General features: G+C 45.6%; 1 protein-coding gene across 6 annotated transcripts in view; it reads left to right on the top strand.

The window, feature by feature from the left end:
• Nucleotides 1-23,168, top strand: part of LOC118357642 (thyroid hormone receptor alpha-like) — a 194,354-nt gene extending 171,186 nt beyond the window's left edge. For 3 of the 6 annotated variants that reach the window (XM_052478400.1, XM_052478399.1, XM_052478401.1), the window contains 8 exons: nucleotides 1,005-1,066; nucleotides 1,941-1,979; nucleotides 7,558-7,658; nucleotides 8,291-8,438; nucleotides 8,625-8,830; nucleotides 13,792-13,938; nucleotides 15,177-15,435; nucleotides 18,811-23,168. In XM_052478400.1, coding sequence (XP_052334360.1) covers nucleotides 1,005-1,066; nucleotides 1,941-1,979; nucleotides 7,558-7,658; nucleotides 8,291-8,438; nucleotides 8,625-8,830; nucleotides 13,792-13,938; nucleotides 15,177-15,435; nucleotides 18,811-19,061 — 1,213 coding nt within the window. In that variant the 3' untranslated portion in view covers nucleotides 19,062-23,168. The remainder of the gene's footprint in view (nucleotides 1-1,004; nucleotides 1,067-1,940; nucleotides 1,980-7,557; nucleotides 7,659-8,290; nucleotides 8,439-8,624; nucleotides 8,831-13,791; nucleotides 13,939-15,176; nucleotides 15,436-18,810) is intronic. The other 3 variants (XM_052478402.1, XM_052478403.1, XM_052478404.1) reach the window with 2 other exon arrangements.
• Nucleotides 23,169-25,722: the final 2,554 nt, after the last annotated feature.

Genomic DNA, 25,722 nt, shown 5'->3' with positions numbered 1-25,722 from the left:
CATTTCAGCCCAATTAGGGAGTCAATGAAACAGCCACTTAAGTCCTTACGATTTCCCTGGCAACAATGGATCGCTATTTACTGAGAACGGAGAGGGGGAGTTAGACCAGACAAACTAGTGTCCAAATTCACTTTAGTAAACTATATTATGTTTTATTAAAACATTTTTTAAAAGGAGTGGCAGTTAGCCTAGTGGTTAGAGCGTTGGGCCAGTAACTGAAAGGTTGATAGATCGAATCCTCGAGCTGAACAAAGTAAAAATCTGTCATTCTACCCCTGAACAAGGCAGTTAACCCACTGTTACTAGGCCATCATTGTAAATAAGAATACTTTCCTAAGTAAATAAAGGATAAATAAAATATGGTGAGATATGCTGAAGTACTCAGGAGAGTCTGGATGGTTGCAGAGGTGGGACCCTTGGAAGTCTACTAGTGTTGACATCTGATAGATCCTACAGCATGACTTGTTAGTGCACTCTCTTCTGGGCTGTGTGCTTCCAGAGCTCCCTAAGGAGCTCACAGTCTCCTCAATTGTCCTGTTGCAGAGCTATGTTCAGATGTGTGTGTGCGCATAGGTGTGTTTTTGTATGCGTGTGAGTGTTGCCAACTGTGTACTTGTGTGTGTGTGTGTGTGTGTGTGTGTGTGTGTGTGTGTGTGTGTGTGTGTGCGCGCGCGCGTATGTGTGTTTTGGCGTCGTTGTATGTGTGTGTGTTGTTGTTGTTGTTCTTGCCTTCCCCTCTAATGTAAATTGAAGTGGCAGGGCAGCCATTTTCCCGACCACAGACACTTAGCGCGAGCACTGCTACAGTCCTGCAAGACTCCCGCAGGAGAACTGTCAGGAGAAAAATGTCCTTCACACCGCCTGTGTTTTTGAATTCCTGTGTGTCCTATTGTACGTAGACTCGAATGTCTCTCTCCTCTCTCTCTCTCTCTCTCTCTCTCTCTCTCTCTCTCTCTCTCTCTCCCCCCGTCTCCAACTATCTTTTATTCTCTCCTTCTCTACAGGTGGATCGATGGCCCGAAAAGGAAAAGAAAGAACAGTTCATGTTCTGTGAAGAGCATGTCTGGTAGGTACAGTTACGGTAGATTTACAGCCGTTTGCACACAAGAACACTATGCTCACAATGTGGGTTTGATTGAATTCCAGCCTTAGACTCTTCAACTCTGGAAAGAAAAACTCAAACCTGCTTTGTGTTCCCAACCTGTCACCTGGGTTGTAACGGTGTGTGCTTGTGTGGAAGACCCAGAAGCCTCAGCTCATAAATCACTGCCACCTTCTTTACATTTTAGTCTGTGTTTATCACCAAAGAGAAGGGGCGGAGGCTGTCACTCTGCTCTCGTTCTTCACGCGGCAGAATGCACTGACTGACAGCTTGGAAGTTGAGGGGCGGAGGGTGAAGAGAAAGGAAAACAACTTTGAGGAATTTGCAGGACGCTACACGTCGCCTCTGCCGAGATGCCATAAAACCACTGTGTTTGTCATCTCCTGAACACGCCCGGGCAGACAGACCAATGAGGAAGCCTGTAGGCCCCCAAAACCTAGCATGCTCTCTGGCAGCGAGACCTGAATCATGTGACCCTCCACGGTCCATCTCAGCTGGGAAACTATGACAATATGTCTGAGCCGGGCTTTGAGGGGTGGTGGGGCATAGTGCAGGTCCTTATTATCTAAGTGTTATAAGTTATGTCATTGGCACATGGCATGGAAGGAAGGAAGGAAGGAAATGCGTTTCTTTAAAAAATATTTTTTGGGAAGAAGTTGTTTGTTACCAAAACTGAGTAGAGGTTTAACGGTTGCCTAAAATAAACAATATGTCATTTTGCTTGAAATTGATTTTCTATCTAGATTAAGTGTAGTATTTTTCTATGAAGAAAGCATTGCCCCTTCCATTTTGTATTCGGTGAAAATAGATTCAAATGTGACTTTTCTTTTCTAAACAGAAATGAATGGATACGGACAGACTGGGTCAGAGAGTACAGGTCAGTTACATACATCCTTTTGGGTCGGAGCATATCAAATTGGAATTTGAATAGATGGGACAGTACATCAATTGAGATATTGGAGTAGGGGCGACTATAGCAGTGGGTGTGGGCTGCAGCGGCACTATTTAGTTTGGGCTCGGGTTTCTAACAAAACCACACAGACTGGCTTGGGATCAGCCTGAGACTGAGACTGGGCATCCCTACCCTGCCTTACCCTGTTTTTCCCTGCCTTCTCCCTGTCAAGTGTCCACTCCTTCGCCTCTGTTTTTCTGCCATAAGGGGAGGGCCAGACTGACACTAGTAAGACTGTACTCAGTGTGGGCCAGACATAAACACACACGCCAAAACACCCACACGTTTACTCCCTTTTTACTCTCTCTCTCTAGGGATAGTACACACACGTGTGCATACAGTGGTACACACACACACACACACACACACACACACACACACACACACACACACACACACACACACACACACACACACACACACACACACACACACACACACACACACACACACACACACACACGCACACGCACACGCAGCAATGCAGGGAGAGGAGCCTACACAGACATTACATCTTGGCTCCCTAAGCTGCGTCCAAGGATCTGCTATTGGCAGTGTGTGTGTTTGTGTAATGTGCAGCGTACCATTTACTCTCTCCTCCCCTCGTATCACAGCTATATATTTTATTAAACGGAGGGCTGGAGGCCGTTTCCTGTTTCTACGCACTCCCCCACTAAATCCCAATGTTCTGTATGGAAATAGTACAGATTTACCTTTTTCCTGAGGTGGCTTGAGAAGGGGAAGACTAGAAGAGCACTGGCCTGAAGGAGGGAGGATAAAGAGAGAAAGGGAGGAGGTAGAGAGAGAGGCTGTCTGGTGGGTGTTTTTGTCTTATACCTGAGGGCGAGGCATACTTGATTGCCTTAGAGTGTCTCTCACACTGAAGGGTGCTTGTTGGAGTCCCTCTCTGCCAATGTACCATTTCTCAAGTGAGGAGATGTATTTAAGGACCTACACCTTCATTACATGCCAGGAAAAGAAAGACAGTACCGAATAGGTTAAACTCCTCACTCTCAGGCGAACACAGAGACACACACATGCATGCGCGAGTGCACACAAACACACATTGTCACACTGTCGTTTCCTCTAGTGGTTTGTATCCTGACTCTCATGTGATGGGGTCCTCAGGCCAAGATCTTAGGATAAGATCATGAGTTTTTGTTTGACTGTGTTCTATTGTATGTCTGCTTATGCCAGGGTTGGGCTCAATTCCATTTCGATGCCGATCAACTCAGAAAGCAAACCCAATTCCCAATTTTCCTCCGTGAAAATAATTGAAGGTAATTGGAATTTCCGTGAACGTCCTGAATTGTCTGAAATTGAAATGGATCTGACCCCAACCCTGTTTCATACTTTATATGTATTTGGAGATAGGAGTAACTGCCAAAATAAAAGAAACACCAACATAGTGTTATTCAACCCTCTGTTACTCAATACAAACACAAGCATACAAGTCCTTCCCTCGTCCCCCCCTTTGGCAAATCAGATTACGACTCTATACTCCTGCTTCCTCTTTACAGACAGAAGCTCAAACAGGAAGTACCCATGATGCGCTCCGTAGAAAAAATGGTCAGACGAAACCGAGGCTGTGCTTGCAGGAATGCTTCGCTCGCGCTGACTGGAATATTTTCCCGGACGATTAGCGTAGACGAGTTAACCACATCAGGAAATGCGTCGCTGACATCGTCCCCACAGTGAAGGTTCGCTGCTTCCTCAATCAAAAGGTCTGGATTAACTCTGAGGTGGGCGGTAAGCTAAAGGACAGAATTACCGCTCACAGAGCAAACGCATCCAACCCCAGGGCTACAGCTGAGGACACGAAAATGTACAAAAAGTCAGACTACGACCTCCGCAGAGCCATCAAACAGGAAAAAAGACAATATTGGAACAAGGTGGAAACCTATTATACCGGCGCCTAAGCTTGACGCATGTGACAGGGGCTACAGTACATTACAGACTACAAAGGAAGCCTGATCTGCCCAACGATGCCTCTCTACCAGATGAACTCAATGCCTTGTATGCGTGCATTGACAAAAAAAACAACACAGAGCCCTGAATGAGGGCCCCCGCTAATTTGGAGGACCGGGTGATCTCTCTCTCCGAGGCTGACGTACGTTTTTTTCATGGGTAAAGACTCGTAAGGCTGATCGGCTAGACACTATTCCAGGGAGTGTCCTCAGAGTATGCCAGACCAACTGGCAGGTATCTTCACAGACATGTTTAACCTCTCCGTCGCCCAGTCTGTAATCCCCACATGTTTCAAACTGACTACCATCATTCCTGTTCCCAAAAACTCTTAAGTCATCCTGCCACAATGACCACCACTCTGTAGCACACATCTGTGATAATGAAGTGCTTTGAAAGGCTGGTTATGGCACACATCAACTCCATCATCCCGGACACCCTGAACCCACTACAATTTGCATACCGCCCCAACAGATCTCAATTGCACTCCACGCTCCCAACGAGAAAAGAGGAATACCTACGTGAGGATTCTGTTCATTGACTACAGCTCAGCATTCAACACCAAAGTGCCCTCCATGCTTGGGACCCTGGGACTGAACACTCCCCTCTGCGTCTGGATCATGGACTTCCTGACGGGCCGACCCCAGGTGGTAAAAGTAGGCAACAACAGCTCCGCCACGTTAACCCTCAATACGGGGCCCCCCCAGGGGTGTGTGCTTAGCCCCCTCCTGTACTCCCTGTTTGACACAAGGCATGGCACCCTCAACATTTTTTTTGTCTGAATAACCCATGAAGGAAATGGGTTTCTTAAAAACAATTATGCGAGAAGTGGTTCGTTACCTAAACTGAGTCAAGGATTAGCTGTTGCCTAAAATAAAGCATGCTCCCTTGCACAAAGCAAGGTCCATATAGAAATTGGTTTGTCGAGATCGGTGTGGAAGAACGTGACTGGCCTGCACAGAGCCCTTGACGTCAATCCCATCGAACACCTTTGGGATGAATTGGAACGCCGAATGCGAGCCAGACTTAATCGCCCAACATCAGTGCCCGACCTCACTACTGCTCTTGAGGGTGAATGGAAGCATGTCCCCGCAGCAATGTTCCAACATCTAGTGGGAAACCTTCCCAGAAGAGTGGAGGCTGTTGTAGCAGCAAAGGGGGGGGGGGGCAACTCCAAATGAATGCCCGTGATTTTGGAATGAGATGTTTGACGAGCAGATGTCCACATACCTTTGGTCATTTAGTGTATTTGGTGATACAGGTAACTTCCATAATAAAGGAAACACCAACATAGTGTTACTCAACCCACTGCTACTCACACCTCTCGTACTCCCTGTTCACCCAAGAATGTGTAACGACACATGACACAACACTGGTCAGCCTGATCACTGATGTCGACGAGACAGGCTATAGGGAAGTTGTCAGAGACCTGGCCGTGTGGTGCTAGGACAACAACCTCAACGTCAGTAAGACATAGGAGCTGATCGTGGACGACAGGAAACAGAGGGCTATAGTGGAGCGGGTCGAGAGCGTCAAGTTCCTCGGTGTCCACATCGCTAAGGATTTGGAATGGTCCAATCACACCAACACAGTCGTGAAGAGGGAACGACAACGCCTCTTCCCCCTCAAGAGGCTGAAAAGATTTGGCATAGGCCCTCAGAAAGGTCTACAGCTGCATCATCAAGAGCATCTTGACTGGCTGCATCACAGCTTGGTTGGTATGGCAACTGCTCGGCATCCAACCACAAGACGCTACAGAGAGTATTGCGGGCGGCCCAGTGCATCACTGGGGCCGAGCTCCCTGCCGTCCAAGACCTCTATACCAGGCAGTGTCAGAGGAAGGCCCAACCATTTTTCAAAGACTCCAGCCACCCAAGCCACAGACGGTTCTCTCTGCTACCGCACAGCAATTATGGAACCAACAGAACCCTGAACAGCTTCTACCGCCAAACCATAAGACTTCTAAACAAGACTGCTAAATTAGCTAATCAAGTGGCTACCCTGACTTCCTTCATTTCTCCTTTTTTTGCACAAACTCTGTTGCACTGACGCTATGCACACACACTGAACTCTACTCACAAATACAGTTGAAGTCGGAAGTTTACACACCGTAGCCAAATACATTTAAACTTAGTTTTTCACAATTCCTGACATTTAATCCTAGTAAAAGTTACGTCTTAGGTCAGTTAGGATCACCACTTTATTTTAAGAATGGGAAATGTCAGAATAATGGTAGAGAGTGATTTATTTCAGCTTTTATTTCTTTCATCACATTCCCAGTGGTTCAGAAGTTTACATTCTCAATTAGTATTTGGTAGCATTGCCTTTAAATTGTTTAACTTGGGTCAAACGTTTTGGGTAGCCTTCCACAAGCTTCCCACAATAAGTTGGGTGAATTTCGGCCCATTCCTCCTGACAGAGCTGGTGTAACGGAGTCAGGTTTGTAGGCCTCCTTGCTCGCACACACGTTTTCAGTTCTGCCCACAAAGAAAAGCTTCAATGCACCTTGGCGTATATTCTAGAAGTGTCTGGAACTCGATGCGACACCATTCTTATTTTTTTGTTTGTTTGGTATTTTGGGTATCGATTAGGATCCCCATTAGCCTCTGTAAAAGCATCAGCTACTCTTCCTGGGGTCCACATGAAACATGACATAATACTGTACATAGTACAGAACGTTTTTAGTCAAGGACTGAACTACATCAATTTAAAACTTCACACAGAGTACATACACACAATATCTAGGTCTAATTCATAATACAGTGCCAATTGCAATACAATATATTTAAAATGGCTGTCTCTTCACAGTCCCCTTTGTGCAGTAAGGTGTTCCTTTATTGTTTTTTTTTATTGCTAGCTTGAGTTACCTGCGGGGTCACAGAGTTCCATGTAGCCATGGCTCTATCTAATACTGTGCGTTTCCCAGCCTCTGTTCTGGACCTGGGGACTGTGAAGAGACCTCTGGTTGCATGTCTTGTTCTGATGAGTGTCCTAACTGTGCGCCAACTGCTTGGACAGACAGTTTGGTACCTGCAACAGATCAATACTTTGCACAAAGACCAATAGTGATGTAGTCGATCTCTCCTCAACTTTGATGTCGGGGGAAAATGCGGTGTTCAATTGGGTTGAGATCTGGTGACTAACACATACACACACGCGCCCTTTAACCTCCCTATGCCCTTTTAAGACCCTTCTTTCAAAGTCACTGAGATCTCTTCTTCTAGGCATGGTAGCCAAAATAATGGGCAACAGGGCTTTTTCATACATGACCTTAAACATGATGGGTTGTTTTGATTGCTTAATTAACTCAGGAACCACACCTGTGTGGAAGCACTTTGTAGCCCTCATTTACTCAAGGGTTTCCGTTATTTTGGCAATTACCTGTATCTATTACACCTATCTTGAAACCTCTGAGGTCCGAATATTTGATCTTTAAAGCATCAGTACTGCGTGGCAATAGTGTGAACTTCAGGTCTTGTCCTCATACTCACTCCTTCTCATCCCACTCTCCTTCTCCACCTCTCTCTGTGTGCTGCAGGGTACATCCCCAGCTACCTGGAGAAGGATGAACCGTGCGTGGTGTGTGGAGACAAGGCCACTGGCTACCACTACCGCTGCATCACCTGTGAGGGCTGCAAGGTGAGACACACAGGGCCACATGCACACGCTACAGAGCAGAACTTTTGAATGGAGACTGCACTGTTTAGGTTAGGACAAGGCCAGGAAAAACAAAGATCAGATGGGGGAAGGGTTCATCTCAACATCAACCATAAATAAATAAGGATATTCACATGCATTCAATTCGGGGTAGGTGTTTTTTTGCCTGAATTTAATGCACACGCACACACACACACGCACACGCACACGCACACACACACACACACACACACACACACACACACACACACACACACACACACACACACACACACACACACACACGCACACACACACACACACACACACACACACACACACACACACACACACAGCATGACAGCTTCCTCAATATTTACAGTATGTCATATCTATGTCAGTTCTGTCATCCTCACTCTAGTCCAAGGGACTCTGACTGACTCTCACTCTGTCTCTCTTCTCCCCCACTTCAACTCTGCATCATGGTCTGTCTGCCACCCCTGTCAAATCCTCTCGCACACACACACACACACACACACACACACACACACACACACCCTTTGGCTCCTTCTTTCTTCCTTCTTGCCTATCTGTTCCTCCATTGTTTTTCTTCACCCTCTCGCTCTCTCTCCCAGGGTTTCTTTCGGCGGACAATTCAGAAGAACCTCCACCCCGCCTACTCCTGTAAGTACGATGGCTGCTGCATCATCGACAAGATCACCCGCAACCAGTGCCAGCTGTGCCGCTTCAAGAAGTGCATCGCAGTGGGCATGGCCATGGACCGTGAGTGTCTCTCTCGCACTCATATGCATGCACGCACACACACCATGTCGCGCATAATGTCATTTATCCTACACATGTACAAACATTTTACAAGTCATACGGATGGATGCCCTCAGTCGTGACTCCTTGATGTAACTGCAATACATTTTCTCTCTCCCTCTTTTGTTCCTCCTTTCTCTCTCTCAGTCGTCCTGGATGACTCTAAGCGGGTGGCCAAGCGGCGTCTGATCGAGGAGAACCGGGAGAAGAGGAAGAAGGAGGAGATGGTGAAGACTCTGCAGAACCGTCCGGAGCCCACCGGCTCAGAGTGGGAGCTGATCCGCATGCTGACCGAGGCCCACCGCCACACCAATGCACAGGGCTCCCACTGGAAACAGAAACGCAAGTTCCTGGTAAGAGGATGAAGGACAGGATGGCTGAGATGTTTTAATGACAAAGACAAGCAGAGACATAACAGGCGTTGAAGCAAGCAGACATGACCAGGCCCCCCCCGGGACAAAACTCTAGTAACAAATCTAAAGTAGATTTTCTCAAAGCCTTACTTCCTTGTTAATCTCTGTTTATACCTGGTTTTGCATCATCATCTGCCTTGCAATAATTGGTTACAGTAATCAAATTCAACATGTCACAACAGCTTGATTGTAGAGTTTCAATAAACCGGTAGACCAGATATGTCTAAGCTTCCAGGTGACGAACTTACAACAGTGTTGTAGACATGAGACCACAGCTACATGTAGCTTGTCAGCGTCTGGAGTGTACAACAGGGCCTTCTCTCTTGACCTTGGGAGGAAACTCCTCCATGACTTAGACTCGATGGATTTATTCCAAAAGATTGAATACGTTTCCCCATATGTCCCCATATTCTATGATAAGTATTTTGTTTTTCAAAGGCCCGTTGGACATCACTGCTCATTGTCCATTTGAGCTTACAAACGAAACACACAGAGAAATATTTGTAGCCTGTATGTTGAGAATGCCAAATCACTGTGGACTATTGCTACGGTGCATTCCGAAAGTATTCATACCTCTTATTCTAATAATAATAATAATAATATATGCCATTTAGCAGACGCTTTTATCCAAAGCGACTTACAGTCATGTGTGCATACATTCTACGTATGGGTGGTCCCGGGGATCGAACCCACTACCCTGGCGTTACAAGCGCCATGCTTATTCCACATTTAGTTGTGTTACAGCCCAAATTCTAATTGGATTAAATGTAACTTTTTTCCCCCTCCACCCATCTACACACAATACCCCATAATGACAAAAGAGAAAACATTTAGAAATATTTGCTAATTCATTGAACATAAAATGTAGAAATATCTAATTTACATAAGTATTCACACCACTGAGTCAATACTTTGTAGAAGCACCTTTGGTAGCGATTACAGTTGTGAATCTTTCGGGGCGGCAGGTAGCCTAGTGGTCAAAACTGTAACTCAGCCCCTGAGGAACATTCATTGTCTTCTTGGTAAGCAACTCTAGTGTAGATTTGGTCTGTGTTTTAGGTTATTTTTCTGCCGAAAGGTGAATTAATCTTCAAGTGTCTGGTGAAAAGCAGACTGAACCTGGTTTTCCTCTAGGATTTTGCCTGTGCTTAGCTCCATTCCATTTGTTTTTTATCCTGAAAAACTCCCCAGCCCTTAACGATTACAAGCATATCCATATCATGATGCAGCCACCACTATGCTTGAAAATATGGAGAGTGGTACTCAGTAATGTGTTGTATTGGATTTGCCCCAAACATTCAGGACATTTGCATTCAGGACAAAAAGTGAATTGCTTTGCCATATTTTTTTGCAGTATTACTGTAGTGCCTTGTTGCAAACAGGATGCATGTTTGGAAATATTTTTATTCTATACGGGTGTCCTTTTCACTTAGTTAGTATTGTGGATTAACTTGAAAGTTGTTCATTCATCCTCAGTTTTCTCCTATCACAGCCATTAAACTCTAACTGTTTTACAGTCACCATTGGCCTCATGGTGAAATCCCTGAGCGATTTCCTTCCTCACCGGCAACTAAGTTAAGAAGGACTTCTTTATATTTGTAGTGACTTTTTTTTTTTGTCTATTGATACATCATCCCAAGTGTAATTAATAACGTCACCATGCTCAAAGGGATATTCAATGTTTACTCCTGAACTTATTTAGACTTGCCATAATAAAAGGGGTTGAATACTTATTGTCATTTTTGATTCATTAGTAAAAAATTCTAAAACATAATTCCACTTTCAAATTATGGGGTAATTGTGTGTAGGCCAGTGGGAACAAATCTAAATCCATTTTAAATTCAGGCTTTAACACAACAAAATGTTGAAAAGAATAGGGGTATGAATACTTTCTGAATGGTTTAAATTTGTCTATTGCAAATCACTTTGACCTCGCCTGTATGTATAAGCCTTTATTACATTCAATGCCAGCGGGGGCACCAAACTCTGACCTATGACTTTTCCAGACCCTTATAGGACGACCAACGTTCTGATTGACTGGCTGGCTGGTTCCCTAAGTGTTTGTTTGGTTCTCCGTTTTGCTGGCTGGCTGTCAATTTTAGGCTCATTTGTGATAAATTGGGCTTCTGCACTTAATAATTACACTAAATAGTCCCATTAGCATTTACGTTGAGTGCCGTCCATCATCTCGACTGGCAATCAGCATTTACTTTACAACTCCCCACAGTAAAATCATTGCTACAGCCCCTGTCACGCACACGAGTACAAGCCTAAATTGTCTATAAGGTCTCTAGTCTAGGCTATACACTAAGGTTTCTATATGTTTTAAAGGTTACATTGGTTAAGGTATTTATATACGTTTTAAAAAGGGACTCATGGGTTTCTTCTGGCACCAGTTGAAAGGCGTTACGTTCTATATTGGCTGGTATAAGTTGCAGCTTTCTCAAATCCAAAGTTTGATTTTGGGTTGTCAGTACTTTCGCACACCTCGTAATGGTTAGGGCAAATTGAATGTGGGTTTGCGGGTGAACATTCTGTGGTATGGATGATTCTCTCTATTTAGAGCCGTTCTGGGTGAATTGGGGCCTTACACTGGTGTGCACATGTGGGTATATGAGAGCGGTATTGTATCATGTGTGTGTGAGAGTGAGTGAGTGAGTGAGTGAGCCCCATTAGCTGACGCCATAAAGCTAGCTAATCTTTCTGGGGTCCAACACCAATTAACAAGACATTACAAACAACCACGAATCAAGACTTCAAACATTCAACAAGTAGACAATACAGACAATTCAAATGCCTGACAGAAAAACAGAACGTGTGAGAAAATATCGAAGTGTGTGTGTGTATGTTTTTGTGTGTGTTCAAACCACACGTCCCATTTCCTCCTCCTCATACCACACCACTTGTTGAACACAGTTGCCTTGCAATTCTTACCACACCTGCCAATCACAGTGAGCCTCGGAAACCCCCACCAGGATCACCCCCATTTCCTCTCATCTTCCTCCCAGGTAGATCACCTGTTCATGGGGCAGGTTGCTAATAAAGAACCCTGCTTCTTGCCAAGGCGTAGTGTCAGCCATGCTGTGAGTGAGTGAAGTGCCCAGCTCATAGCTCATCACCTGCTAGGCCTCATCCCTAGCTACAACCTCCTGCCGCTGTGTGCCCCGAGCCACCTGGCCCATGAATAGCACATCAGATCAATAGGTCTACCAGTACTACCACAGGGTATCCTGACAGGGCTAGTCCGGACAACATGGGGTAGCCTAGGGGTTAGAGCGTTGGCCTAGTAACCGGAAGGTTGCAAGATCGAATCCCCGAGCTGATGGAATTTGTTCTTAAACCGACATGCCTAGTTAAATAAAGGTCAAATAAAAATGGAAACTAGGGATATAGGGCTGTGGTGGTCATGACATTTTTTCAGCCGGGGATTGTCAAGCAAATAACTGCCGGTCTCACGGTAATTGACCGTTAATTAACATCAACACATTTCGCACCTCCACAACAAATTCCTATTTACAAGCTGTAGGCTGCCTTCATCCACTTGGAATCAAAGTCACACGACCAAATGACCCCCCCCACACACACACAGTCGAAAAACCTCCCCCGCCAATCCCTCCCATCTCCACTGCCCCCCCCCCCCAAGTCGCTGTCCCCCTCCAACCCAACCAAAACAACCACCCACCCAATGTGCCAACAACCAACAAAATGAACAAAAGAGAAAAAAAGCAAAACAATGCAAAAACAAAAGGCATCAAGGTAAAAACTCATCAGCAAGGCCAACTACATGCATTTTAGTGTGTACGTGCGTTTTAAAGCGAGTGTGTGTATGCAGGTATACACCCTTGCAAGCACCTGCGCGGCATCAGCCTCAGGCAAACAGGCATGGGATGTCACAGCGCAGTGTCAACCCTCAGTGTCATTCAAACGTACTTTCTTAAAAACGTTCATCTTTGACCATCATTCTACTCCCCGCCAGGCAACTCCACTCCCACTTGTCTCCAGTTCCACATCCCAACCCTCAGTTTCCCTCAGCCCATCCCACCTATAATGCCTTTTGTTATGTTACTTTTCAGCCCTTTCTCAACTCCCAATGGAATTGGCTGGACCAACATGAAGAGTTTGAGTCTGATGTGCCTTTTATTTATTTAACTAGGCAAGTCAGTTAAGAACAAATTCTTATTTACAATGGACGGCCCACACCGGCCAAACCCGGACGACGCCGGGCCAATGTGACTCCCAATCACGGCCGGTTGTGATACAGCCTGGATTGCTGCTTCAAGCACTGAGATGCAGTGCCTTAGACCGCTGCGCCACTCGGGAGCCCGAGTCCATAGGTCCATAGAATCCCATCTGCTAGTCGTGCATGTAAATCAACCGCTGATACCGAATCTGACCATGTGCTATGCATCTCGCTCTGTGTATTCTCTTTTTGCACCCTGAGGAGTTAATATAATAATATATAATAATAATATATGCCATTTAGCAGACGCTTTTATCCAAAGCGACTTACAGTCATGTGTGCATACATTCTACGTATGGGTGGTCCCGGGAATCGAACCCACTACCCTGGCGTTACAAGCGCCATGCTCTACCAACTGAGCTACAGAAGGACCAGTTCAAGTTGCACAAAGTTGTTTACTACACATGATCTGATCTTCCTCAATGATGTCAACTTAAAAATAAAAATAAACAATTCAGTCATTATAATGGATCTACTATGTCAAATCCCGTACTTTTGTCGGATGTGCTTAAATGTGTCATCTTACCCGCGAACAAGGGATTTAACTCTCATGGAATAACAAAGGACTTAACTCAAGTCTCTTGACCCGTGTTCCTGACCGCAGCTGCTGGCTATCTGTTGACATGTGTTGTGTCCATGTGTCCCCTGTCCTGTCCCCTAGCCAGAGGACATAGGTCAGTCTCCCGTGGCGCCCACGTCGGACGGAGACAAGGTGGACCTGGAGGCCTTCAGTGAGTTCACCAAGATTATCACCCCTGCCATCACCCGCGTCGTCGACTTTGCCAAAAAACTTCCCATGTTCTCGGGGGTAAGGCCCTACGTGTGTGTATGCAGTGGGGTGTGTGTGTGTGTCGGGATGTGTCGGTCTTCCTTCTATCAGTTCTTAATATTGCCTTGTGTCTTTGTTTGTGTGTTTGAATTGAAGCCTGTTGACCTGAGTCTCTGAGTCTCTCCTCAATAATGAGCCTGCATTGTGTTTGGTGTTGACTTAATTAGGTATAGATTCTGTCGTTGCTGCAGTGTTGTTGCTACTAATGACAGTATGATTACTATGGTCATTAGCAGGATCAGCAGCCAACAAGTGCTCAGCGAAGTGGAGATGTTGTTTCCTACCTTCACCACCTGGGGGCGGCCCGTCAGGAAGTCCAGGACCCAATTGCACAGGGCGGGGTTCAAACCCAGGGCCTCAAGCCTAGGATAGATAATAAGCAGTAGCAGAAGCGTAATGTGATGAGTCAAAAGACCGCAAAAAGGGTCAATGCAGATAGTCCGGGTAGCTATTTGGTTAACTATTTAGCAGTCTTTTGGCTTAGGGGTAGAAGCTGTTCAGGGTCCTGTTGGTTCCAGACTTATCGGTATCACTTCCCGTGCGGTAGCAGAGAGAACTGTTTATGACTTGGATAGCTGGAGTATTTGACACTTGTGCCTATGGCTGAGATTCGCGCAAATAGAGGGCCGAGGGGAATGGGGGGGATTTGGGGATTCAGTCATAGAGTGCAGCTGATATAACAGAATGTTATATACAGACTTGGAACTCTACACACAAAGCCTACAGCACTACATTTGGGAAGTATGTAGGCTTACGTAACTATACTTTGAAATTCCAATCGAAGGATGGAAGAGTGCCTTTAAAGTTCACTTTGTTTACATTCAGTAACAGTCTCTCTCGCCCTCCCTTCCTCGTCCTGAAAACTCCAATAGCACAAACAGGATATGCTAGTAGATCTTTCCTATCCCATTCTTCACCAAACTGATCAATGCACACACACACCACATAGCCCAGTGGCTTTTGAGAAGTCTACCAAAGAACTCAAAATTAGAACTGTTGTTATTTTTAAACCTGCCACTCCGAATACTGGTCGTTGTAGAATTATTGTATTGTATTTTCCATATAGCATTGTATTAGAATGATGGTGTTTTTTTAGGATCTTACTATTTGATAAAAGTCTGATTGTAAATTGGTCTATTGATCTAAATTCAGTCTATGACGGCGAGCAACCAATAAACTCTTACTATTACTCTCCTCCTTTTCCCTCCTCCCTCTAGCTGCCTTGTGAGGACCAGATCATCCTATTGAAAGGCTGCTGTATGGAGATCATGTCGCTGCGCGCCGCTGTGCGCTACGATGCAGAGAGCGAGACGCTGACCCTGAGCGGCGAGATGGCTGTCAAGCGGGAGCAGCTGAAGAACGGCGGCTTGGGCGTGGTGTCGGACGCCATCTTCGACCTGGGCAAGAGCCTGGCGCAGTTCAATCTGGACGACACGGAGGTGGCGCTGCTGCAGGCTGTGCTGCTCATGAGCTCAGGTGAGGACTGGGTCAAGGGTCAGTGGACAGAGGTCAATTGAGGTCATTCAGGTCAGAGAGGATTCAGGACGCGTTCCAAATCCATCTCCTACCACCTAGGCACTTTGTGTGGCTCTGAACGAACTATAACGTAAGAATAAGTCAAATATGCTGTACTATTAGATGAAGGTAACTCGGCAAAAACCCAATTGTGATAAGTGTACCATATTACATATTGGATCGTTAAAAATACAATTTTTACATTATCTTGTAGTTTACCAATAAAATGTTCTGATGGTGACGTAGACATAATTGGTATTCATATCCCTAAAGATAGAAATTAACTTACCACAACCAATTTCAATAGAAAGTTAGCAAAAATAGGCAAGATTCTGCAACCATGGATCGGTAAATACCTGTCTATTTATGGAAAACTCACATTGATGAACTCTTTAGTCCTATCACAGTTGACTTACTTAAGGCTCTGCCTACTCCAGACAACTAGTTTTTTAAAAATCATACGAGGGATAAAAAAATGACTCTTTATTTGGAACGCTAAGCCAGACAAAATTAAACATGCTTATTTAAATAATGACTATGACTTTGTGGGGGCTGAAATTATAACATATTAATGCATTACACCTCTCACTAAAAGCTTCACTCACTCAAGATATGCTTAAACCCAAACTGGTTCTCCAGTAGATTACTAAGAAAGATGATTCCTTTGCTAAAAAAAAAAGAGGCTTTTTTTTGCCTTTATACAGATTACAACTTCTCAGTTTTGATTATATGAAAATGAAACTTTGTTCAAAGTATCACCCTTGCTTAAACAAGTCGTACAAAGCTGGTTACAATTTCTATTTTATTTTCCAGAAAATACAGAACAAATATTACAACAAATATTATGGTTAAACTCAAATACACCATTTTTTAAAATGGTATTATATTTAATAATGATATTATGTTTAGGATTGGTGGAGTTGTCACACATGCAGCTATTGAAAATATATGGGAACGTTTGCTCAATCCAAAATCACAACCAACCGATTGCATTATTACTACATAAATGGAGGAGGCAAGTGGAAGAGAAATGAAGGCTATTCCATGCGAGAAATTGACAAGAAACTGAAGATCTCGTACAACGATGTGTACTACTTCCTTCACAGAACAGCGCAAACTGGCTCTAACCAGAATAGCAAGAGGTGCACCACTGAGCAAGAGGACAAGTACATTAGAGTGTCTAGTTTGAAAAACAGACGCCTCACATGTCCTCAACTGGCAGCTTCATTAAATAGTACCCACAAAACACCAGTCTCAATTTGCCATTTGAGGACTTGTGAGGCGTCTGTTTCTCAAACTAGACACTAATGTACTTGTCCTCTTGCACAGTAGCGCACCGGGGTAGATTTTCATCAAGGAGCTCTCTGTACTTTGCACGGTTCATCTTTCCCTCGATCCTGACTAGTCTCCCAGTCCATGCCGCTGAAATACATCCCCCAGCATGGTGCTGCAATCGCAGGGATGTTGTCAGGTCTCCTCCAGATGTGATGCTTGGCATTTAGGTCAATGAGTTCAATCTTGGTTTCATCAGACCAGAGAATCTTGTTTCTCATGGTCTGAGAGTCCTTAGGTGCCTTTTGGCAAACTCCAAGCAGTGCCTTTTACTGAGGAGTTTCTTCCATCTGGCACTCTACCATAAAGGCCTGCTTGGTGGAGTGCCGCAGAGACGGTTGTCCTTCTGGAATGTTCTCCCATCCCACAGAGGAACTCTGGAGCTCTGCCAGAGTGACCATTGGGTTCTTGGTCACCTGCCTGACCAAGGCCCTTCTCCTCTGATTTCTCAGTTTGGCCTGGCGGCCAGCTCTAGGAAGAGTCTTGGTGGTTCCAAACTTCTTCCATTTAATAGGCCACTGTGTTCTTGGGAACATTCCATGCTGCAGAAATGCTTTGGTACCCTTCCCCAGATCTGTGTCTGAGAAGTATTTGTCTGTAAAAGTCCTTTTGTAGGGAAAAACTCATTCCGAATGGCTGTGCCCCTGCCAAAGCCTTGTGAAATCCATAGATTAGTGAATTGACTGATTTCCTTATATGAACTGTAACTCAATAAAATATTTTAAATTGTTGCTTTTATATTTTTGTTCAGTATATACATCTAGCCGTCCATCTATCCATTGATATACACTATGTGGCCAAAAGTATGTGGGTCCCCCCTTTACTGCTATAATAGCCTCCACTCTTCTGGATTTCCCCTAGACGTTGGAACATTGCTGCGGGAACTTGCTTCCATTCAGCCGCAAGAGCATTAGTGAGGTTGGACACTGATGTTGGGCTATTAGGCCTGGCTTGCAGTTGGCGTTCCAATTCATCCCAAAGGTATTTGATGGGGTTGAGGTCAGGGCTCTGTGCAAGCCAGTCAAATTCTTCCACACCGATCATGACCAACCATTTCTACGGAGGCATTGTCATGCTGAAACAGGAAATGGCCTTCAACAAACTGTTGCCACAAAATTGGAAGCACTGAATCGTCTAGAATGTCATTGTATGCTGTAGCGTTAAGATTTCCCTTCACTGGAACTAAGGGGCTTACCCCAAACCATGAAAAACAGCCCCAGATCATTATTCCTCCTCCACCAAACTTTACAGTTGGCACTATTCATTCGGGTTCTCCTGGCATCCGCCAAACCCAGATTCTTCCGTCGGACTGCCAGATAGTGAAGCGTGATTCATCACTCCAGAGAACGCATTTCCACTGCTCTAGTCCAATGGCGGCAAACTTTACACCACTCGTTGTAAACTTGTGTGTGGCTGCAATGGAAACCCATTTCAATAAGCTCCCGACGAACAGTTATTGTGCTGACGTTGCTTCCAAAGACAATTTGAAACTCAGGAGTGAGTGTTAAAACCGAGAATAGGCCATTTTTATGCTCTACGTGCTTCAGCACTCGGTGGTCCTGTTCTGTGAGCTTGTGTGGATTACCACTTTGCGGCTGAGCCGTTGTTGCTCCTAGACATTTCCACTTCACAATAACAGCACTTACAGTTGACCGGGACAGCTCTAGCAGGGCAGAAATTTGACAAACTGACGTGTTGGAAAGATGGCATCTATGGTCTAAGGCACTGCATCTCAGTGCAAGAGACGTAACTACAGTCCCTGGTTCGAATCCAGGCTGTATCACATCTGGCCGTGATTGGGAGTCCAATCATGTTGTATATAAAAGTACAATGAAGGTAGTATGTCAAATGTATGTATGTAACAAACAAAAAAATATATATTTTTGTCCTCCTTTCCCCATGATAGGCTAGGTGAAATTTTACCCTCTCTGTTTACTGACACACACCTTTTTCTCCCTCCCTCTCTCCCTCTCACCCTCTTCCTCCCCTTGCCTTCGGTCACAGACCGCTCGGGCCTCACGAGCAGTGACAAGATCGAGAAGTGCCAGGAGACCTACCTGCTGGCGTTTGAACACTACATCAACTACCGCAAACACAACATTCCCCACTTCTGGCCCAAGCTGCTGATGAAGGTGACGGACCTGCGTATGATCGGGGCGTGCCACGCCAGCCGCTTCCTCCACATGAAGGTGGAGTGCCCAACTGAACTTTTCCCCCCGCTCTTCCTGGAGGTCTTCGAGGACCAGGAAGTGTGAGTGGCGCCACCCCCGCTGCCAAATAGTAGGGTGGCGACTTGGGAAGGAATGGCTGTTTTTCTGGAGCGGGGGAAGGTTTTGGCAGGACTTGTGTTTCTCCGACATTTACGTAGTAAACAACAAACAACAGGCAACAACCACACACCAGCAGCAGAGGTCAAACAAACAATGATTTTTTGCTTTTAACCAACCACCTCTTCGTACCTGTTTTGGGGAATCAGTTTGGCGGCCCTCCCTGTCTGAGCAGTCTTATCCAGTGGGAGTTGCATCCCTTTGCCGAGGCGCGCGCACGCACACGCACACACACTCTGGGTCCCTTCCCAGAGCCTTATCGGCGGCACCTCATTTGTCACTCGCCACTAGATGGTGATCTTCACAGCTTTGCACCGGTTTGAAATGATGGCAACCATGTTTTAAACTGGTCCGCTAATTTCAGTCTCAGAATTAGTGTAAAACAATAATTCAGGTGACGCTGTCACACACAAGCAGAGGTCCTGAGCGTGTGCCATATAGCGCCTACCATAGAGCAAAGCTACCAGTACCTACTATCATCTCCCAACGCAACTGAGCCATGAGCGTGATCATGTTTGAAACAAGTCAGGTGCTATGTTTATAAGTCTCCTTTAATTGTCTGAAATGTGTAAAACTACAGACCATGGCTCTGTATCTACCTTCAGTTCTGTCATTAGGCCGGTTCCTGTGACTCACACACACACACACACACACACACACTGGGCAGACGTGCCTTGTCATTGCCTGTGCTGCTGGTGCCAGCAGTAGACCCTCTTATGAATGACAATTGAGCCCTTCTCTCTCCAAGAAAAGTCATCGCAGTGAAGGAAAGAGGGGAAGATGGAAGGGGGCCCACTGTCGGGGAGAGTTCTCAGAGGAGTATGAGTGAAAGAGAAGAGGGGAGGAATAGGATGAGAGAGAGAGAGAGAGAGTTAAATCACTGGCAAGTAGACTCCATATAGCATCCATATAGACTCCCACACTATGTCTGAATAGCAGTGAACAAGGCAGGCAACTCATGTCTCTCACACACACACACACATCCTCACCTCAGAAACTCAAACGCCATGTTGACTGTACACATTGCAGTGATGTAGCCCTGACCTGCAGGGTAAGTTAGTCCGAGTCTGCGCCTGTGTGACTCAGCTCAGTATGGCCCCTCCAAGCTTCCATACTCAGTTGTTAGGGTAGCGGTCACTGAGAAAGGGCAAGGTCAATGACGTCTGCCATTTACCTCAAAGTGGGCACACCTTCAAGGCTGGGGAGCCGCATCGCTCCTGTGCCGACAGGCTCTACCTCACCTCTGGACACAGGGCAGCAGCCCCCAGCCTCCTCACCCACCCATCTACACACACACACACACACACACACACACACACACACACACACACACACACACACACACACACACACACACACACACACACACACACACACACACACACACACACACACACACACGCACACACACACACTCTTAAGGATACTCAACAAACACACATATGTGCATGGGTGGAAACTCATAAGCACACATACATTAAGACGAATCCCTCAAACACACAATCTCAGTACTACCACTCAGTTGAAATGAAATACCACTGAAGACAGGAGGGCCTGCCCTTCCCTATGGGGACCTCATTGGTTTCACTGACTTCTCTCCTCTTTTTCGGGGGAACGGGGGATGGTATAACCATTACGTTCGGCTTTTCTCTTTTTTTGTGATGTGGGACCAAGTGTCACTATTCAAATTTGGAGTCCCTATTTTGTATTTTTTTTTTTCAGTTGAAACAGAAGCCAATAAATCACACGACGGAGGAAATGACATGTACAGTCCAGCTGTCGCCCTGGAAGAGGATTGGCTGGAGAAGCGATACACCGCGAGCAACCGGAGAACCCCAAGGTTACCGGGCCGTAGACGGGCGGGTTTAGCACTGTTGAGGGAACAAAAAAAAGTTCAAAGAGACAACCAATTTTCATTGAACGCTAAGCAGTAGTTTGTGAACGACTAAACGAGGCGGCGGGAGGGATGAATGGATGGATGCGTTTCAGCATTCCGGGAGCATGTGGAGGAACGCGTGAGGACATGGAGCCGAGCGTTGAGTGGGACCAGAATGGCAGGTAGCAGACGGCCAAGCCTAACTGCAGCAACCTCAACCGCCGTAGGTGGAATCAACCCGAAATCGACTGTTACCAGACTTCAGAGCACTCTAGTGGAGCAGCCAGAGCCCCCTCACACTACTGCAGTAGTCCCAACCCCTCTCTCCACCCTCCCCACCCTCATCAGCAACTATACAACCCCTAATCCTCAAACCTAGCTTCAAGTCCTATGTCAGGCATGCCCCCTCCTCTGAGAGTCCTGGCCGACTCTGTATAACATAGGCCACTGGAACAGGGCTCCCAACTAACCATGTCACATTTTCAGTATTAAACCAACAGACCTCCTCCCCAACCCTCATCCACTCTGGGCTGGAGACATCCCTGGGTGAGGGAGGGATGGTCCGGGGTCTGTTTGTCACTCATCCACTCTCCTCTCAGCATTGGTCTCCAAGTCTACCCAGATCTAGCCCCAGTACATACTCCTTCCCCTGCCCAACCACCCATTCACCCAACTCAATGTAGGAGGCCAACGGTAGGTCTGAAAAATGTACACCAAACTGAATCCATGCCTCTCCCTTGTGAGACAAGGCTGGCCATAACCGCTCACTTAGAGCGACGTTACCGAATGAATGTGAACGGCAAAAGCAGCAATGGGAGCGAGTGAAGGAGAGAGCGTAAGGGAGCGGGACAGAAAGAAGGTGAGGGCATCAGTCCTTCCTTCCGTCCTTCGTATGGCGTGGGTTGGAGGGGGACCGTCGCCCGTGGTCAAAGCTCCGTTATGAACTCAGAGGACGGGGAGATGATCAGGTGGTCTCCCCCTTAACTCCCTCATTGAGGCAGCGAGTCCCCACCTTCGGCTCTCCATAAAGGAGAGCCACCAAATTTCACATGGAGACGATCGGCAACAGAAACAGAAGCGCCATTCAATGGATGCGGGTATGAAACTCCAAGCTTCGTTGACAAAGAACGAAGTGACAGAAGAAAAAAAAAGGTCCTTAGTTCCTGTGAGCCGATTGGGTGTGTGTGTGTGTGTGTGTGTGTGTGTGTGTGTGTGTGTGTGTGTGTGTGTGTGTGTGTGTGTGTGTGTGTGTGTGTGTGTGTGTGTGTGTGTGTGAAATGGTTGGTTGAAATGCTGCTTTTACCTTCTGAGTTGAATTTTTATTGAGAAAGACATATAATGATGATAGTGATTATGTACCCAGAAAAGTGAAATGAGGAATATATGACTTTAAAAAGACTCCTGAACAAAAGTCGAACGCTTGGAGATCTTTTCCCCGTCATTGTATCTCAACGTTTTTTTTTGTGTGATGCTTATGTAAAATTCTTTTTTAACGCTTAAACTGCTTTTACGTAAAAGAGAGGAAAAAAAGAACAGCCGTAGTCACTTTTTGACCACGCGTGCAGCGTAACGTAGACATTTTCCATCACCTATAGTTTGTGTTGATAAGCCAACTGTTCTGTTGTCTGTGCATCTGTCTGATTGTCCGTCCCTTTTCAGGAGGAATTTACCACAAACAAAAAACAGGAAGATTCTTTTTATATATATATATATATATAAATATATATATAAATATAATGTTTGCTTTTTTATGAAAGAAGACTGAAAGAAAAAAAATTCACAAGCAGGAAAAATAATGCAACCGAAACTGAAACACAATCTTCTCATACCTCACACAACACAAAACTCAAAAAGGAACTTGGCGGGAGTGATGATTCACAGGCACATGAGGAAGTGCGTAAATGCATATTAAAAAAAAAAGAACATTGAGGTATATATGTGCTTGTGGCGTGTACGCATCTGTAGCGATTACAAAAAGACTCAACCACAAGCCTTGGCGCTCGCTACCTATTAAATTGGTTCTTGGAAGATTGTGGACCCAACGTAAGTAAAGTCTCGCATCATCAACAGGTGCTGAAATGGACTGCTGGCAGTTGGCCCCTCCCAGGTGTATCCACGACCATAGATAGTGAAGTCAAATGTGAATGGCCCAGAGCTTGAGGGGGGGGGGGGTATTTTGTAATGGCTGAGTGCTCTATGGTATTGAATGTAGCTGATAGGATGGGGCTGGATCTGAGCCCGGTACCCACAACCTCACTTCCGCTCACCAGCAGAATGGACAGTGGTGTCACATAGACGTTACACGGAAACAAACTGAGAATATTGCCCATCTGCAAGGTGCAATATATACAGTATGTTTTTTTTTGTAAATACTTTTCTTTTTCATTATTTTTTTGTTCTATTTTGGCCACAACCAAGGATGTAAATACAAAAAAAAAGAAATATGAAAAACCAGTATATGTAAAAACATATGCAACACTCAGAAACTGGATGTTTGAGCACCAACTTGCCGGTACCTGCGTCCCACCATCTGGTAAAATAAGCGGGGGGGTTCTATGTATATTAACGCTTCATACTGTGCATCTGTGTGCTTGTGTGTGTACTCTCACACCGCGCATGTCGATTCGTATTCAGAAGTGACCCCGTGACATTAAGCATCCCTGTGCCTCCTATTCTTTGCAAAGAGATAGCTGGCCATCCCTACATTATGTCCTGGCCACAATTCTAAGCTCTATACAGTCAAGGCTATACAGTGTGTGTCCACCAACAGACTGGTCTCTCCAGGTTAACGACGGGAGTGGGTAGCAGCCACTGTAGACAGAGTATGTGAAGGTGTAATGGATATTGCCGTTTAGAAGGGGAGGGGGGATGGCAAGACTTCCCTAAAAGAGATATCAGTCAATATTCCCAATATAAAAGCTACGCCTAAACCACAGCTTGCCTGGCTACTGCCCGCTACATCTTAACTTGGGATAGCCCATTTAATGGAATCCCCCAACATCCCTGTCCTTTCATCAGCAGTCATAGCATGGTTCAGTCCAACAGGCTGAAACATGGGGAGAGGGAGGAGAATGTCTGTGATGTTAAGTTTTTTTGCAGGGGGGCTGTGTTTGCTCCACATATGTCAAAATGTAGTTTTGTGAAAACAAAAAAAGGAACTCGAGATGTCTATGCAAATCCGTTACAACCCCTTCAAAAGCGTGCTCCCTTTACTGGCGAGGCAGACTGGCAGTCATGTTTAAATTAAAGCAGTTTCAACCTTGTCCGGATTCCCCTGACCCAACTCAACTGCATGAATCCCATGGGTCCTTATTTGATCTGGGTACAAAGGCCCTTGCTACTCTGTTGCGGGCTGAGGGTCAGGGCTGTCAAATGAGTGGGGCCCCGGGTTGACGGGATACTCGAAGGTTCTGTTCTCCAACCATAACCCAGCTCACCGGCTGATCCCTGGGGTCCAGCAAGTCTACTTGTTGAAATGACAAAAGGCCAAGTGTTGGAAGGGCACTGTCATAGAAAGGTTGTGCTGTTGCAAACTGCTCCAGAATCAGTGTGTGTGATGTGTGTATCTGTGTCACAGTATTTGTCTACATGATGCAACGCTCTCATGGTTCAGCAGATCGATTTGGTGCTACCTAACAAGGCCCGCGCAGCCTCAGACGAGTCCCTACATTTTTGTAGAGTTCTTTTAGAAAGACGAGTGGATAAGAAAGAAAAAAACGCTGGCATAGATGAGCTTTCAAATATTTAATCTAGCGGCCAAAGGAATGTCATTCCAGACGTCATGGCGCTCAGTGGGTGTCGAGAGACGTACGTGGGAGAGATGCGAGCGAGTAACTTGTGCAATGGCCGGATGATCTCTCACCTCTCCTCATGGAGGTCAAAGGCCAGACCACTCAGAGACACGAGCGAATGCACTGATGCACAATCGTTGAACGAACCAAGTTGCCACACATTGACAGGACAGCTTTGACCCGCTGTACACTGACAGAGCAGCATGTACGTAGTTGAGACGCACATTCAGTAGCCTCGATTCCAGAGTCTTTCCCGGAGAATATAATAACATAAAAACAGTTAATGATTCTGTCAGCGTAAAGCGTTTAAACATACTGATTGCACCCGATAACGACCAAATAGCGCCTGCAACATTTGAACTATTACTTAGAATTAGTTGAACTGTTATATTAGTGTCGCTGTAGCCTCAAAGCCATAGCAGTTGACAACATTTTTTTTTTTTTTTTTTTACAAATGTTTTGAATGAAGTGCGTTATGTGAGCGAGTGGTGCTGTAGTTTAACTAGTCTTGTCAGACCCTATTAGGCCATTTACTGTGAGACAATGTGAATATGCATGACCCATGAGAGTGTTGGCTAGAACACCTACTCTAAACATGCACACTCACAGACACGCACCTTGTTTCTCCGGACTGGGTAAGAAAGCTATTGAAGGATTCTCTCAGGTAAAAAAATAAAAGAACATTTTCTAGATAAATGATGATAGACCTTAGATGAACCACAATTGTTAGCTCATATTTGTTGCCCTGTGGATGGAGAATGTTATGCTATGTACTGTTTGCACTCCCTCTCGTTGGTTTTCCCAGTTCCTTCCCCTTTTACCCTTCCTTGTACGAAGAAACTGCACCGCATCCTCATAGCTTTGTTTTAAATGAGAGGGTACTTCTGCCCGTGTGTGTTGGTTTGTGAGTATATCTGTCTTT

Source organism: Oncorhynchus keta, chromosome 24 (assembly GCF_023373465.1).
Source record: "Oncorhynchus keta strain PuntledgeMale-10-30-2019 chromosome 24, Oket_V2, whole genome shotgun sequence".
Taxonomy (NCBI): Eukaryota; Metazoa; Chordata; class Actinopteri; order Salmoniformes; family Salmonidae; genus Oncorhynchus; species Oncorhynchus keta.
This window is presented reverse-complemented; position numbering and strand designations above follow the sequence as displayed.